The sequence below is a fragment of the Vollenhovia emeryi genome, unplaced genomic scaffold (genome assembly GCF_000949405.1).
Source record: "Vollenhovia emeryi isolate VEMERY1.0 unplaced genomic scaffold, V.emery_V1.0 DF939127.1, whole genome shotgun sequence".
Lineage (NCBI taxonomy): Eukaryota > Metazoa > Arthropoda > Insecta > Hymenoptera > Formicidae > Vollenhovia > Vollenhovia emeryi.
In genome coordinates this window covers 44,869-62,937 of record NW_011967239.1, presented here as the reverse complement: position 1 = coordinate 62,937, position 18,069 = coordinate 44,869, and the positions used below count along the sequence as shown (strand labels likewise).

The 18,069-nt window shown below is 52.2% G+C and overlaps 1 protein-coding gene across 3 annotated transcripts in view; it reads left to right on the top strand.

Moving 5' to 3' along the window:
- The window catches only part of LOC105568726 (AF4/FMR2 family member 4), a 254,235-nt gene that overhangs the window by 211,744 nt on the left and 24,422 nt on the right, over positions 1 to 18,069 (top strand). For all 3 annotated transcript variants that reach the window (XM_012024593.1, XM_012024595.1, XM_012024594.1), the window contains exon 7: positions 11,709 to 11,739. In XM_012024593.1, coding sequence (XP_011879983.1) covers positions 11,709 to 11,739 — 31 coding nt within the window. The remainder of the gene's footprint in view (positions 1 to 11,708; positions 11,740 to 18,069) is intronic.

Genomic DNA, 18,069 nt, shown 5'->3' with positions numbered 1-18,069 from the left:
TTGGCCTTAAGGCCGAGTCAGACTAGCAATTGTCGATACGGATTGGATTGGGATTGGCGATTGTTTTCTAACCAACGAGAGTCGATTAAATCGCTGGCTGCTTTGCTGTCACTGGCTAGAAGACAATCGCCAATCCCAATCCAATCCGCGTCGACAATTGCTAGTCTGATTCGGCCTTTACGGTATTTCAATGAAGTAGCGAAATATTGTCGGAAACTTGAGACAATCGAATACGACCCGCTTGGATTCCACGCTAATGCTCTTTTTTTTTGTCACCAGGCATCGCCTTATAATCAGAGCGTTAATTCGTCGCTCGTTTCACGAGCCTCTTATACTGCAAGTGGACTGAGATTAACCAAGTTTTGTAATTGCTGCGCCGCGTTTCGCGATATTCGATCGGTGGACTCCGAGCCACGCTATCGGCTTGTGTTCCCAGCTGGTGGTTAATTAACTTGAAACTGCATATGTCGGTGCGCAACGATGTTTCTTCTTGACACGGCAGGTGACGGTCTCGTAGACGCAAGGTAGTTCGATGAAGCGGGTTATAAAAATTCGAGACAATCCCTTCAATGGGGGGGGGGGAAGGAAGGAAATCGGTGATACTCGCTGCATCTGTTATCAGCGCTATTATCGATGACAGCCTCGCAATAAAAACGTTCGCTCTTGCGAGTCACGCTTCTGCATCGTGAACGTGTCAAAATTGAGTGAATTATATACTGGCGGCATGACATTTCGAAATACGGCTCTCTCCCGTCGACGTTGAGCTTCTGAGGCTCAATTTAGGATTCGTTCCCGCGCATACGTACGATAGGTGTTTACCGTTTCGATTCGATAGCATTCCGATCGATGATTTCGCCGGTTCGGAATGAGAGACGCGTCTGATGAAAACACGCCTTTAAATAGCAACTTGTGCACTCGCTGGACTTTTCCTCGCATCATCGCGGCGGCGCCCGTGGAAAAAGGCGCAGAGGTGTGGGCCGTAGATCTGTCGAGGATGACTTATCGCCACCATCGGCGGACTCTGTTCCGCGTCATCGCGATAGCGGCGCATAAACAATTCGACGTGTATGTATCGCGCCAATAAACGGCGGTGCGCGCGCGATGCATCGCGTCGCGTTGCCGGTTCCAGCGACGGAGGCGGAACGTAATCGATTATCGAAGTCGGATATCAGTAGGCGTAATTAATACGCGTTGCGATCGTCCGTTGGGGCGACTATAAAAAGGAACGTCTTGCTTAGTCCGCCGGATACAAATGAATTTTCCATCGATCGCGAGGTTGAAACATTTTTGCCCGACGCGAGGAAGAAAAAACAAAGAGAGTACTTAATCGACGACACTTACGGAGATCGGCGAGGACGGGCCAGTTCGGGGTTTATTCCCGGAATACGTCATGCCCTCGTCATCAAAATAGCGAAGCTCCGCCGCCAAATCGCTTGCCCTCGGGGTCGCGCCGACGTTCCGGTCCGCTGCGGGGACCTAATTTCGGGAACGAGAACCCTGATCAGCATAATGCGTCATGATTCCCGTCGTGGATCATCTATCGAGACGCGGGGAGCGGGGGGAGCGGAAAATACCGAGAATTACGACGGCTGATGAGGGAGGTGGCGTGGACGGCGCCGGGCGAGAGAGACAAAGTTGCGACGGGAAGGCAAGGTGGTCCAAACCAGATCCTTTCGGTTCAAACAGGTGCACGCGGTGCCGCCATACGCCGTCCTGGCGTGTGCCGACTAACTATACGCCTTAATAATACACGGACGCGATTCGCTCACGGCCGGCACGCACGCACACATTAACATAAACACAGGTCGCGCGCGCGCGTCCGAATGGCCGAATCGGTCGATACGAGCAACAACTGGCCGTCGAACGTTTCCGTCGAACGTCTCGACTCCCGAGTAGCTTTCAAGGCGCTCTTTCGGAAAAATCCCCACCCCCTGTCCCCGTTTGTAACGGGGCAAAAATGATTGCGCAAATATATAAACAGTCCTGGATTCGCAGCGCGGAGTCGTTAGTGATTTTTGTATAATTCTCTGCTGTTCGGAAAATATTTGCCTCTTTTTTTTTCACATCTGTGTGCTCTAAAAATATAACGCAATGTAAGTAGAAATTGTTAATTTCATTAGTTTTTCCAGACTTGTTTGTATAATCCTGCATTCGTATTGGAAGCTGCACATTGGTAATCCAGGATAATTACGGCGGCTAAATATTGCATCGCGATCGTTTCTGCGTCGTGCAAACTTTATGAAATGGCACGCATTCTACCGGTTTGAAAATATATTTGAACAAAAATTCGTAGCCGCCGAGCCGTCGATTCGACAGGATTTGCGTAGATAATTTCAATATTAATACTCCACGGCCTGAGACTCGTGTCGTTTCAATTAACAATCCGGTATCCGGAATGCCCCGCCGACGAATTTCAGGGAGATCCCCGTTTACACGAGAGCTTCGCCCTCGATCGAGCGTTTAGGCTGGTGTTACATTTGCCGTACGACAAAGTTTTCATGCGTGTTGATGGACAGAAAAATTGTCGAGTATCTAGAAGTCGTCTAGCCTGTAACCAGTTAACGCGCTTGAAAAATTTGTCGTACGACAAATGTAACAGTACCCTCGGGCACTCGGCGCGTCGAATGGCGGAGCGTATCAATTCGTGCGTCAAGGCCCGTGTCCATGATGTTAGAACTTGGTCCAAGTTCCGAGAAATGTGTAGCTAATCGCTTTTATGAAATAGCTGCAAGTTGATTGCCTACGCATTTCTCGAAACTAGAATCTGGACCAAGTTCTAGTTTAGGCTGATGTTACATTTGTCATACGACAAATTGTTCGAGCGTGTCGGTTGGCTGCAGGATAGAAAAGTTGTCGAGCATCTAGAAAGCTTTCCCAGCTCGTAGCCAATCAACGCGTAACAGTACCCTCGGGCGCTCGGCGCGTCGAATGGCGGAGCGTATCAATTCGTACGGGTGCGTCAAGGCCCGTGTCCGCGATGTTAGAGCTTGGTCCAAGTTCTAGTTTCGAGAAATGTGTAGCCAATCAACCCGCAGCTATTCCATAAAAGCTGCAGGTTGATTGGCTACTCGGCGTTTCTCGGAACTAGAACTTGAACCAAGTTCTAGCATCGCGGACACGGGGCCTCTATCTCCGCGTTTCCGCGCAGCTCCCCCCGCGCGAGCGAGTCGCGTCGACGGGAGGGAGGGAGGGAGGGTAATGGGGTAAGGGAAACCCGAAGCGGGCGCCTCGAGAATGCTTGAGGTGCGCGTCGAGCAGGCGGCAAACGCGAGGAAAGGCGGAGGCCCTTACCCGGTGCATCGGAGTGCCACTTATGCACGATGCGCTCTCGTGTTGCATTCGCGACGCGGCGCGCCACGCACGAGGACACGGCGACACGTCTCGGATTCGGTGGGTGTAGAGGCACTCCACCTCGATGAAGCGCGGCCGCGTTGTAACAATATTTACGTCCCTCGACAACAGTCGCTTTTTTAAAGGAAGAGGGAGAGAGAGAAAGAGAGGGAGCGTTCTCGTAATTATCGTTATCGCCCGCTCGCATCGCGATGCATCGTGCACCGTCGATCGGCGGTTATTCATTGTTCCTTCGCTCCGGCTCGTTCCGGGCGATTCATCATCGCTCCGGCGCGCGCAAAGCGCTCCGTCGTTACGAGGCGTCACGGCCTCTCCCGCCGATCGTCCTGAGGAAGCTCGGGAAATCGAAGTAACGAGCGGCACATAATTCAATAGCGGGACGGGGGCGGGTACGATCTTGTTTCGGAACAAGTTGCTCGCGACGGATAAAGAAACGCTATAAAATGTACGTATATAAAATGAAAGTACGAAATGTACGCGGGGGAGGAGGATAGAATGCAAATTTTTCGGAACGTTCAAACGCGATTGAAGTTTTCTATAAAAATACAAAGTTTCGATATGGATTCGCCGCCATCCCGCGGTGCGCTGAGCATCGACGGCGATTGCAAACATGGAGCCCACTATAATTCGGTTCGTCGGATCGTTATACAGTGGCGAGTGTGGCACAGAGAAATGTGCGCTGCTTAGTAAATAAACGAACGAAAAGGTCCGAGTTCAAATTCACGGACACCGCTGGTTTTTTCCCGAATCTCCCGAAGGGAAGCAACCACGTGGCAACCACGAAGAGTATCTTGCCACACATACCCCTTTAGAGCCTTCCAAATGGGAGGTTTTCTTCGGCAAGGGTTAGCAGCCTATCGAAGATGAAGTAAAATGCTCAATGTACCAGAACGAACTGGATAAAACGGGCTCTCAGCACAATACACGAAGAAGAAGAAGAAGGGAATTGTTATACGGCGAGCGTCGATATTAAAGAAACTAAGGAAGAAAGATTTTAAAAGTACCGCTTCCAGATTCTAGCTGATTATCTCCGATTTATTCGTCTCCCACGTGCGTCTTACAGATCTTAACGCTGTTAGCTCGTATAATCCATCAGGTGGGATAGTCGGTACAAACAGCAGCTAGTAGTTAAACCGCGCGATTGCAGTGGCGATCGTCGATGAACCGATCGCGTCATCGAATGCATTAATCCGAGCCGCGTTTAGTCACGTCGCGGCTCGGATTCCGCGATAAACTTCCGCCGCTCGTAAAAGCCGGGGCGCAATGAAACACGAGAGTAAAGTTGTAAGGGCCCAGGGAGGGGAAATAAATGCAGAAATCCAAGCGGCGGCTATAAACGCTGCGGCGTATCGGTACACCGTTGCGCGAATGTCGGAAACACACGTTCCCGCGCGCGGTAAACGGCGAGTGCGGCGAGGAGGAGGGACTAACAAAGACGGACGCCCGAAGAGAGGCTTCCTCCGTGGCTTCGATTCAATTATCGGTCTCGCGGGCGAGCGTTCTCCGTCCCGGAAACGGATCGGTAATTAGGGACCTGCGAGTGGTTGACGGGCGCGCAACACGCCCGGGATTACATTTTAAGAGATCTTCGCCCTGGCCTCCCGCGGTATTTACCTTTGTGTCTCACCAGCCCTCCACCCCCATGTAAGAGTCAACGACGGGCGCGCGGGATCGTCGATAAATCCCGGGGAGAAAGGTCTCCCCTGGCAACCTAAACACGCATAAATCTCTCAATCGAGCCGCGTTTCCCGCTCGCGCCCAAGTTTCCCCGCTTTCGAGGGTTGGAAGGTCCTTCAACCCCGTCGACGACGGCTCGACGGCGCGCGGCGATATTGCGAACAGCCCGCTCGTCGGCTTCGCTCGCAAGCCGATCCCAACGTTGAGCTCATTCTACGACGGACGCGGAACGCGAGAAACCGACCGATCGCGGTCAAATATGAAGGTTGGTCTACAATGCATGGAGTAAGCTGGAGTAAGGAGTAAGGAAATAAATCCATTTTATTTCTTACTCCTACTTCAGCTCTTAGGCTTACTCTCGGTGAATCAAAATGCCATCAATCAGTGTTACAAATATTTTAAAAATTATGCCCGTATTTCAGCTTCCTTACACCAAAAGCTACAAGTTAGGACTCTCCCTTACTCCTTACTCCACGCTTACTCCACGTATTGTAGACCAGCGCTGAGAAGAATGATCGACAGTCATTGGCCGATTTCTTGCGCCCTGCCGTCTTGCGTTTTGCGTCCATTGTAGAATAAAGTCAGCGGCGCACGACACTATTTTGTCTACTGGATTTCTTGCGAGAGCCAATAAGGACGCAGAGTTTTAGATCAGCTGACTTAAGGCTAAATCCTGATTGGCTCTCGCAAGCAATCCGGTAGGCAAAGTAGTATCGTGTGCCGTTGGCTTGAGCTTAAGGCCCCGGCGTCGCGTTGCCCGAGAGATCGTGAGAGGAGGAGGAGGAGGCAGGAGGGAGATACGTAACAAAGCCCTCGGTGCGCGCAGGTGAAGCGACCGTCTGCTCGCCAAGCTGCGCGCGTTCGCGCTCGCGCTCGCGCAGGGGCCCGGGCCCCTCTCGCCGGTGCGTGTTCCGGGGCCCGTTTACCGGTACCACCGGCGCGCCACTCGGCAGCAGGCAACAGCGAGTAGGAACAGCAGCAACAGCGGCGGCGGCGGCGGCAGCGGCAGCAGTAGTAAGCAGAAAATCGTGCCGCGGCGATGCGGCCCGACTAGAAGGGGCCCCTTCGAGCCTCGGTGCCCCTCAGTCAACCGACGCGCGTCGCCAAGATCGTACACGCCGCTCCGGCGCTCGCGCTAGTTCGCCGCGGCCGATTGTACCGCCGGTGCCGGCCGGGGAACTCACGGACCAGTTCTAGACCGGATCGAAGTGCGAGCGGGGGAAGGAGCCTCGCCAAGTTCTCCATTAATTTTCCGCCTCGGATTCGCTCGGCGGCGACGAGGACCCACCCGGAGGTTACAGCCGCCGATCGATTCGCGCGCGCGGTCGAGTGCGAAAAGGAGGTTGGGACCTTTAACCACCGGTGGTTTTTTTTTAACTTCCGTCGTTGTACCCTTATCGATTGCATAATACGCGACGGGAAAGCGCGTCGCGTGTCATCGCGTCTCGCGGCCGTCGTGACATTTAAACCCGCGTCGGCCAAGTGCTGACCGTGCGATTTGCAAGTTTGCGCCCGCCGTTATCGATCAGTTTCCGAGCGCGAGGTGCGCTCGCGGAGGCCGCGGCGCGATGCAACAATAGCGAGGAGAGATGCGCGCGAGCCCGCGATCATCGGGGGGGCCGTGTGCGTGCTTGAATTAATCAACGTGCGTGTCATCGGGAGCTTGGAGCTCATTTAAATTCTACTCGCCGTGAAATGTTGATGAGAGGGTGGGGATTACGCGCGGGGGTGGGTGGAGGGGTGGATGGACAAAGTTGCGGCGCGGCATCGATCGGTGTTGAGTTTCAAAACGAGGCTCAACTGACGCGCGCGCGTCCCTATTGGTCCCCGATGAAGTGTATCGCGTGACGTTCTTCATAAAGCGTCCGTTCTCCGCGCGCATATTTATCATTCGCCGCCGTCAGCGGAGTTATCACCGTCTCATTAAAATTAGTTTCGCGCGATCAATTGTGCCGCGCCGCGCCGCGCCGCGCGACGTTGGCGAGCAAGTTACGAGGAAGCCCCGTGTCATCGATCGCGGGCTTCGGTTGCGGAACCGAGGAGACCCCCAACACCGTGGCGCAGGGGCGCGGAATCTCTACGCGACTTTTCCGAGTCGCGAAGCGGCCGCATTCCGCGGCTCCACCGCGGGCCGACGGTATCGAACCAATAATCGCGATCCGTATCGCGCGCGGCGCCGCGAGAGGCGAAAAATTTGTAATTAAGATTCCCCCCGGACTTCGCGAAGCGCAATTCCCCGTAAACAGCCGCGCCGCGCGTATTAAGCGGGCGAAATCCCCGAGTCACGCCACGTGCCGCAAAATCGATAATTTCAGAGCATCGCCGGGAGTTTTCAGACGAGGAGGGGCAGCGATTGCAGCTCACTGACGTTGCTTTTTCACGGCCGCTGATCGTCCCCGCTCGGTCGACGGTCAGTCGCGTCGACGGGAGTGTCGCGATCGGTGCACCTCGGCGTCTCCGCGGGGAAAAAGATCCCCCTTCTCCGTCCAAGGGGTCCCTCATTAACCTAGCCGTCCGCCTGTCGTGGTCTACGTGCTCGCGCACGCGTGAGGCCTGCCAGTCGCGCGCGTCGCCGGAATGACAATTACCTCCTTCCAGTAGGGACAATTAACCCGCTGGCCGGCGAGAAACGGTGCCGAGAGACGAGCGCGCCCGGTTACACGTGTCGTCGGCCCGCCGAGAGTTTTCGGAGCGCGCCCCCCCCCCCCAGAAGAGGTACAGGTTCGCCCGTGGCCGCGCAAAGTTCCGCAAAGTGTGTACATAGACGACCCCGAGGAGGACCTTTCCCCGGCCGGATTTAGCCGGGTCTGGGTCACTCGCTCACGTGTGAGCGAGCCTCCGGGGGCGTGTTGGCGCTTCCGGCGCGAAACGTGGTTCCACCCCCCGCCGACCTTGAAGAGGGCTCTCTCTCTCTCTCGCTCGTCTTTTTCCACCGCACTCCGTGTGCCGTGATACCGCGCGCTCGCTCCCTCCTTTTTTCTTCCTCCCGACGGCTGCAAGTTAATCTCAACTTTCGACACGGGACGTAAGTTTTAAACGAAACGCCGCCGAAGTTGTTCGCGCCGAGGGTTTTCGAAGCCTCGCAATTCCGCGACCTTGAGGAATTCTTCGCGCGCGCCGACACCTGTCTTCGCGCCCGGCGAGGGCTGCCGCGACGTTGGATATCGCGAGCAGGCCCCGTCGTCAGCTTTGGGGAGAGCGCGGTCGGAATAGTTTCCGGCGGATCCTCGATCTGACGCGTTTCCCCGCGCGCGACGCAACCTTGAGGAAAACTTCTTACCGCGTTCGCTTCGCCCGCGCAACCACGCGCTCGGATTTTCAATGTCCCGCGGATAATGCGAGCTTTGTACTCGGGCGCGCTGAATGCCCCGCTTGTGCGGCGGGCAGACGGTCGCGGCTACCTCCCGCAATTTCCCCGAGATAAAACCGATTCCGCGCCGGTTCGGCGCATTGTGCGGAGCGATAACAGGCTAAACGTAATCCACTTCGATAACAGAAGGAAAATATCTCCCGCGGATAGAGCTCCGTTTCGTAAACGGAGAATCGTGCGGGTTCGGCGCTCCGTTCGAGTCTACGAAATCCAGGACTGCGCGAGGGAACTAATTGAATCTCGAAGAATCGACGAGTGCGCGATCCGACGCGATCGCGGACGGGAGTGAGATCCCCCTCGGGGTTACTCCCGTGCGCCAGAAGTCGGCATCTCGACGCAGCATCCGATCGTGCCCTGACTCGGCGTGCAGCATGCGCGAGTAACGCGAGACAGAAGCAGCGGCAGCAGCAGCGCGGACGATAACTCATGTTCAGCAGGTTCAAGCTACTTCAGGGCGGTGTCAGCTATCTTCTGTTATCATCAGGTGCGCAACATCGAGTCGTTCGTCCTCGCCCTCCGTCCCGCGCCGCTCGATTTGCTCGATCCGATAGGTCGATCGATCGCCTCGGCGACGGCGGTCGACGGCACACACGGAGCTCTCGCAGCCGGAGATAACTCGACGATGAATTTACGGCGCATTGTTGCATCGGCGTGGCGCGCGCATTGCACGGGTCGGCTCCGACGTTCGGCATTGTTACGCACCTGGAGAACGCCGCCGCCTGGCAAATTTCGAATCTCGATGATCGCCGGCCCGCCTACGGCCGGCCGGCCGGCCGTTCTCCGCGTTTCTGGACCGGTCGAGCGTGCGGAATCGTCCGCGCGAGTCTCCGCCTCGGTGTCGTCGCGGAAAGTCGCGGGGCCAACTATTTCCAGATAATATCAGTTCGCGCTCCGAGAGAGAGAGAGAGAGAGAGAGAGAGCTCGCCTCCGCCTCTCGGCTAAAGCGCTTAATACTTTGTTTAGACATCGAGCGCGAATTACGGAGGCGTAAACTTTCACGTTGAGAGATTTAAGCGGAGTCAACTCCAGCCGCGGCACGATTATTGACACACGTGCGCTAACAAGATACGCAGCGGCCTCGTGATACTTGGGGCCGCTAATTATTTTCCGACATCGAGAGTGGCGGCCGCGTTGCGTCACTGATTGATCGCGCGCGGCCATCCGAGCCCGCGACCGCTGGATCGCAGCGCAACGAATATTGATAATTAGGCGGCGGAAGGTCGCCGGGTAATTTCGTACCTATTGTTCAAATGACGGCCGATGAATAATAAGTGCCTCGGCGTTGCAATTGTCCAGTCGTTTATTGACATTATAACCGAGTGCCTTTCGATCGTGAATGTTAATTATTGGACTCGCGCGCAACAGGACGGTATCTTTGCGAAGAACACCTTTGCGAAGTTCCCCTTATCTACTCAAAACACAAAAGTATGCTAAGAGAGAGAGAGCGACAAGTGTCTGCCGCGTTTATTTATTAGGGCTCGCCTCGCGTATTTCACGTGACGTAACTTTTAACTTGGAAAATAATTCGTAGCACCTAACACTAACAATAAGACGAATCCAAGGTTGGGCGAGAGACTCCCGGTCGCATATATAAGGAACCCTTCTCCCTCTCGCCGGAATTATTTCCGGCTGCCGCGGCAATTTCTTGCCTGTGGCTTCGTAATAACGTCGAAGCACGCGCTTCCACGTTGGACGAGCGTGGTGGTAGAATGAGGGCGATAAAATACGACGTCCCGTAAGGACGTGTGCGGTGGTGCGCGCGCGCGCGCGTATTCAGCCCTCTGGATTTCGAATTTAACGCCGCAGCTCGACCGGGGGCTCCCCCTCCCCTCCCGAGGAGTCCCTTTCCCATGACATGCGTTGTGTGCATGCGTGCACGTTGCGTGTACGCCATTGTTTACGCAATGCCGGCCGACCCGCGCGCTCTTCCACCTCTTCCTTTCATCGCTACTTCCTCTGCTTCCCCCTTCCCCCTCCCCTCGTCGTGGCGGCAAGCAGGTCATCGAATTTCTAAAGGCGAATTTCTCGCGCACGACAGACGGCCCCGGCCCGAAAGACCGCGCGTGTGTGAAACGACAAACCGCCTCTTCGTACATCTACGCTCCTCGTCAAGCTGCCTGGGCCTCTCTTCTCGCCTTGTCGTCGAATAAGTCGTTAACCGCGCTTCCCCTGTTGAATCGCACGATATTTCGGGTCGCGACGGCATTACGTAAAGCCCGATCTACAATGTGCGCCTAGAAACATTCTCTTTTGTACAGGGCGAATCATTGAGGTTGTCCCAACCATTTACCATGAGGGATGGATTACCGACTGCAACTGTAGCCAACTCGGGAAAACGTGGAAAATCTCGTCATGTATGTCTCAATCGTGTAATATCTAATTTTATCTCTTAAGATACAAATTGGTTTTACATGATTGAAATGTATATAACGAGATTGTTTTTCCATTTTTTCCCCATTTTGGCTGCAGTTTCGGTCGATGATCCACCCCTCATGGTAAAAGGTTGGGACAGCCTGTATAAGCATGATATAAGAATGATTCACCCTGTATAAGCAAATCCGAACGCTTCGAACATTTGTCGACGGCATACGATTGCACGGTGTACAACGTACAATTTGTCGGCTTAAACAAAATTTTTTAACGTGGAGGAAAGTCCCCTATTATGAGATAGGCTGGGATAGCGGAATTTCTGCTGAATTAATTGGCATCATCTGTTGGTTCCACCATGAATTTATTGCCCTTGAAGTGAAAGCTGTTTAGTTGAAAATTGATTGTTAGATCGCGTAATCGCTGCGAAAAAGATTTGTGACTGAATTTGGATGTTGAAAACCTGCCATCTCGTAATAGAGGACTTTCCTCTATCGGCTACAAAATAGAACGTTTCTAGGCGCAAAGAGCACGTTGTAGCTCAGGCTTAAGCCTCGCCGTGCGCTCGCATTAAAAAGTTATACAGACTCGTTAGGAGATTATTTCTCTCAAAAGCGCAGACTTAATATTTGAAGTTAAAACTCGACGTTTAACGGAATATTTTTTCAAGAAGAGACTTAATCGTACAAGACTGCCTGAATCCTTTTATTTCTTGCAAGAGAGAGATACGAACGGAGGGGGAAAAATGTTCGCGTCAAATCGACTCGATCACTTAATTCAAGATCTTTGGCTCCCAATTAGATTAACTATCCCGGGCACTTAATTCTTCGCTCGCCGGAGATCCATTTTAACGTAACGCACGCGACCGGCCGGTGACTAGACGAACTGCATCAATTCGCTACTAAATTTGCTAATTTTGCTATTTCTATTTTTTCTGTTACAGAACGCCAGCATAACGCCAGCAGACTGTCTGCGTAAGTACCACCATACATCGTCTCTCATGTTAAACGTTTCCTTTCCGCACGGGGCTGCCGTAAGTAACTTTTATCTGCCCTCGTTTCTGGTCAACCTCATATATTCAAAAGTATATTTTAATTTTTACACAACATGTGCTTCGCATGCGTCGACGTGGAAAAGTGCGCGCTGTTAATTATGTATTCGAGTCGAGTAATCGATAACTTTTTTTTCCTTCGTCGGTCTCCGCGTCGGGTAAGAGCCTGGGCAAAAAAATTTTCGTAATCGTTTACGGCTCCGTCCTAAGACTCGAGTCGGTGTCGGAAGTCAACGCACAAGGAATTGTCGTAGACTCCATCGCGAGGCGACATGCGTCTGCAACTCCTTGTGCGTTGACTTCCGACACCGACTTGAGTGCCGCAACGGAATCGTAAACGGGCCGGACAATCCTTCTGCATAGTATAACTAGTAGGTGCACTCTCTGTCGACCCCTTTGATCTTCGCGGTCCCGATCGCGTGGTGTTCCGCCATGTCTCTGGTGCAAATCCAGCGGCGCATGTGCGTGTACGTGCAGTCTTATTCATTAATGCCTGCGTTTTTATCATCGTTTTTCTCACCTACACAAATCACTGAGTTTCAGGCTGTATGTGTGTATTGTATTACCACAGGCTTTAATAGAAGCTGTGTGAACTACAGCCTGAAACTCATCGTTATGCAGATGGGAATAAAGATTATGAAAATGTGAATCCTAGTGAAGCTGAGGAATCGACGCAAAACGAAACAAATGACGGAGTGGACCTATCGTAGACTTATACAAATAGACTACGTGTCTCGTGAGAACAATTGAAGACTACATTAAAGTGGGAGAGAGGGGGGGAGGGAGGGAGAGGGGGAGTGAAAGCAATGGCCTGAGTTAGAGACCCTCAGGGAGAGTCTGGAAAATATTCGCCATTATACGTCAAATCTAGTAACTTTTATGAAAAGTTTTGAAATATTTTACATAATAAGAAACGAAGTTGCAATATATTATTTATTTAAGATTACAACGCATCGCCATTGCTTTGCTATTATACGCTCGCTTTTTTATTAATTTCTTCTCGTTCGATATTCGTAACCTAGACATAATTTTGTTTCATAAATTGTGACAATTGAAGATATCTAAAAGACTATTATGATTTTAGAAAATTCGTTATTAAAGTGCTGTTAAACACATACCAAACACACATACAATACTGTTAAACACATCCGAAACGTTTCTACTGACTAACTTTCGGCGCATAATGGCCGGCACCAATCAGAAGCTGAACGTTGAGTTTCCAGACTTTCCCTTGGGGGTCTCTAGCCAGGGTGAGTGTGTCTTTGTCTAATATGCGATGTTTTCTCCCCACTCTTAACAAAGAGCGAGATAGCAGCATCACTCACGCAATATCTCTATCCTTCAGTGTAGTCTTCAGCGCGCCCATAAGGACGCGCAGTCTATCTGTATAAATCCATGGGACCTACTAGTTACACTATGCTTTCTGCACAGTACTGTCCGCGTTCAGATCGCAGCGTCGCGCCGGCGGGGAGCAAACCGCGCGGATTTAATGGAATAATACAAAAAAAAGAACGATTGCAGGATGCGTCGGTAAACATACTGGTTACATTGTAAACCGGTAAAGTTTGCTGCAGATTCTCGCAGGGGCTTTTAATTAAACCGTTGCGCAGCGCGCCGCAATTTTTCGGGACGTTGACTATTTTGCCAAATATTTTGTTTTCCACCGCGCGCATGCAAACACCATAGTCGCGCGCGCGGTCGCTGCTGTTTACCGTTAAACAGTTTTAATCCGCGCAAAAAAGTGCCGCGGGATCCCGCGACTCGGACAAATAAAATTACGAAAGGCGGAGGAGAGCGATGGTCACTCGCGACGGCGACGCGTCTCGTATCGACGTTACGCGCGCGTGTAAAGGAAAGAGAGACAGAAATGGAAAACGGAGACTCTCTCGTGAATTGGGAGGGAAAATACGCGCGACGACGAGGAACGAGTCCGGCCGACACGTGGACGCCGCTAATAAAGATGTTACCAAGTTTCTCACGTGTCACGTGGGTTTCTTGCTCTCGCCCGGCGCGCCGGAGCTTTCTTTCTCCTCCCGCAGAAACCCTTCGTACATTTTTATGACGGACTTACCGGGGTCCTCTTACCCTATCGTCGCCTTTCTTCCGCTCTCTGAAATTCTCTCGCAAACTGGGAACCTCCCGCGAAGAAAAACTCCCCGTTCTCGACGACGCAATATAAATCCCGCTTGCATCTACCTCGATTCGGCAAACCTGCCGATAAATAAGCGGCAAATGGATCGTATGTGCATTAACTTAATTGAAATTTAATATGGCGAAATTAAAAGCGCTGCGCTCGTCCAGTTTTTTTTACTCGTTAGCTAATTAGTCGCGACTTTGAACTGCCTTTTAGGTCGAAATTGCGTATAACAAAGGTCGACGCTTCCGTCACCGCAATTAGAACAAGAAGTTTGGCAACTAAGAGCTCTCAAAGGCAAGATTGCTTATCGGTTCCTCATCGATACGCTCTTCCCTCGCGCGATAATGTTATCTAGCGTCGATCTTCCGACCGGTCTTTTTTTTTAGTCGTGGCTAATTAGTCGCGATTTTGAACCGCTTCATTTTAGGTCGAAATAGCGTATAACGAAAGAACGACGCTTTGGTTGCCGCAATTAGAACAATAAGTCTGGCAACAAAGAGCTCTCAAAGGCAAGATTGCTTATCGTTCCTCATCGATACGCCCTTCCCTCGCGCGATAATGTTATCGTCGATCTTCCGACACGGCGGGATAAACTGAAACGTACGAATCTGCTAGCTGGAGTGTCGCGCGGGGGAAAACCCGGGGGGGGGGGGGGGTTGCCGTGCACGTAGCAGACTCGTAAATTGAATTCGCGGATGCCGGTGGATTTTCGGGAGACGGGAATTGGCGGCCGATCCGTGTTGTGTGCACGATAGCCGTCCGGAATCGGGGGCCGTTTACGCCACCGCCGCGTCGCGGGGCGAGAGAAAGGGATTAACGAGCCGACGAAAAGGGTAGGCAGGACACGTCCTCCCACCCTCATCCGCTCTCTTTAGGGCTTCGACCTCTGCCGACGGGTCTCCCTTCCCGCGGCCGAATCGCCGCGCACGCTTTTGGAAAAATAGGCCGTTGCACCGCGCGACGCCTTTTGCGGGGTCGCAGTCGTAAGGATAATCGACTGTAATTGGTCAGTTCAGTCGGAACACGTAAGAATTAACCAATCGTAGTCGACTATTCTTACGGCTACGACTTTACGACTTCCAATTTCCGACGGCTCCTCTCGCATCGCGGCGTACGTCCCGACCGATCGTTTATTCTCACGCGCCGTATGTCCCGGGGTGCATAATCGGTGCTCGAAGCGAAAATTACTTAGTCGCCCGCCGGCTGTCGCGCTGACACGGGGAATTAAAAGCGTTAATTGATCCGTTAATACCCGGTGTTTTCTCTGACAACACAAGAATGAATTGCCCCGAGAATTAATCTCCAAATGAATTAATCAGCGTGTTCCTTCAGAGGACACGGCCTCCTTCGCGCGCCTGCGCCGGCTCGCATCCTTTTTTCTCCCCCCCCCCCCTCTCTCCCCAAGGGTAGATCTCGATATTCCTTGGCGCGTGATTGACGCGGGCAATTAAATTTCAGTCCCCGTCTCATAAAAGTCAGAATAGACCGCAAATATATCGAGTGCTCTGAAAAAAAAAAATAATACACCGCGCTCATTCCATCTGCTTAGCTCGCAATATAACCAGAGACCCGTGCGTTATCAGACGAGAGCGGTCTGTGGCCTTGCGCGATCCCGATAACGCGCTTAAGTCACACTTAAACAGGCCGATAACGAGTTTCGGTTATTCGCGAACGCTCGATTTGCAATACAGGCGTGTTATACATAATATTTTCGCGAGGCAACTTCCGTTCCTCCGATCTCGTCTGTCCCGACTTGAGCAGAGTCCAGCGTCGTCGTCGGCTCGATTGCGACATTCGCGACTTTCTCGACTCCGAGCACAACCGGGGCGCTGTAAATCTCGCTTTTGAGCCCGAGAGCCGCGGTACGCCCGACTCCCCGTTGCATGCGGATCACGATTGCAAAACGGTTAATTATTAATTACTTTTCCCGCGCACGTTTACGCTCCGTTCCGCCGATCACGCGCGAAATTTACGAGCGCGTCCGATCGCTCGATTATTTCGTGCCTCGTCGAGCGTCTTCTGGCGCACGGCGTTGCACATTGTATATCGCGATAACGGGTTATCGGGATACCTATCTGCGGTATGTGCGCGAGTTGCAGACGTAAGCAGCATCGTCGACATAGGAAACCGGCTGCGCGCGCCGGCGATCTCTCGCTACAAGCTTTTCGCGCCCATATCCCGCCATTATCCGGCAACGGCGGTGCCGTTCCATTCGGGGATTCAGTTGCTTCACCCGCGGTTCCTTCAGCGTGGCGCGCGACAACGGGGTCCAAGTCGCACGATGAATCCCGGCTGTCCAGCGCGATGCGCGTCAGGATCGGCGGAAACGTAAGCGTACGCGGGAATTTACTCTTATACGTCCGTTGACTGTTGTGCCGGTAACATTGTAGAAATGTTCACAATGCCTCGCACGTTCGCGAATGTCGGACGAGCAACACGCCACGTTCACGAAGAGTTGAAAATGCATTGCTGTTAAAAAATGGTATCACTTGAACGATAAATATTAGAAATAGTGCGTAGTATTTCTTGTCAGTAATTTTGCGACTGTACATTCAAATAGCTCTGTCTCGGAAACAATGGGGAATGTGACCTACATTCATATGAACATTTTTGCTTAAAACGACCGATACTATTACCAGAATATTGACCTTTCCTACTGGGACACCCTGTATAGAAGTCCATGGGCAGTTCTAACTGAGAGGGTTGTGGTCACAATGTCGGCAATAAGTGAATGCAAGACTGGGGCCCGGTTTCCGGACCACGCGCGGGGTGATGCATTCGGCTGAGGCAACCCCGAATATAAAAAAATTTTTCTACGTTAGAAGACGCGTGAACTGCTCGACGTCCCAAGCGGCACTGAATGGTCCTCATTTTTAACTCTATTCGTTTGAAGCAATTAAATTATGATCGAATAATTGGACAGCAATTAAGTACTTATGTGTGCGAATAATAATTGCGTAGCCGTGTCTGAGTGCGCGATACTTTCAGGTTGGAAGGACTGAGCGAGTAATGAAAGTCGGGCGAGCCGAGTCGCAACTTCGGTGCGACAAGTGTGAATTGAGAATTACGAGCGGGGGATTCAAAAATTTGCGCGTCGCAAATTTGACAAAAAAAAGTAACAACTTTGCTCGCCGAAGACAGGACGAAGGGGACGCTCGTGTACTTTACTGGCGAGATAAAACGAGCGCGGAGAATCCGAACTCGTTATCGGGGCACTCGAGGATAATTTTAAACGCCTTATCGAATACTTGCCGATTGCGAATCCTAGTCGCGATTCGATCACGATTTAACCGAGTGTCTAATTAGGCGCAATTGGGTTCCGTTAAATTATAATCAGAACTGGAATAATTAATTATTCTTTTCACTGCATTCCCCGCGATCTAATTTAGTTCCCCGATCTTATTTCAGCGCCAATTTGTCAACTCGTTTTATAAATGTCCCTATCGCTCGTATTTTCCGAGCTTCTCTAGCAGTCTGCGATGCACTCGTATCGATAGCGCATACAATGCGGCGCGGCCAAGGGGGTGGCTATCGAATGGCACCGCGGCGATCGCCCGATCATTTTACGCAACTCGATCGCGAATCGGCGGAGACGTGCAATCAGGAGGGCGCGCGTCGTCCGACCTTATCTCGCGAGAGTAACGAGAACGAGAGAGCTCGCCTCGCGCCTCAAATCGAAGATGCTGCACGGATAAACGGAGGATACGGAGAAGACCGGATTGCGAGCAATAAAATAAAAGGTGCGCGTCGTGCCTGGCGTCGCGACTCTTTACAAACGGCGATCGCGGCGGCGGCGGCGACGGTGGAAAAATTTCGCTCTAGATTAAAATCGCCGTCGGAGGAGTTTAATGTCGCGGGCGAGAAACGCGCCGTGTACGAGGACGCGTTTAAGGATTATTCGACACGCGCGAGTAAATTGCCATCCCCGTTCACCTGTGCTCGCTTCTGTTCTCTCCCGCTCGCGACAGTATTAGCCCCGAGAGCGGATATCAGAGAGAAATATTCCCCTGCCTGGAACGTGGAATTTGAGAAATTTTAGTATAGTCGCGCTAATAAAAAACTCTAGACGCTTTATAACTCGAGCGACGATGCGCCGATGCGTCCGCCGTGGAATTT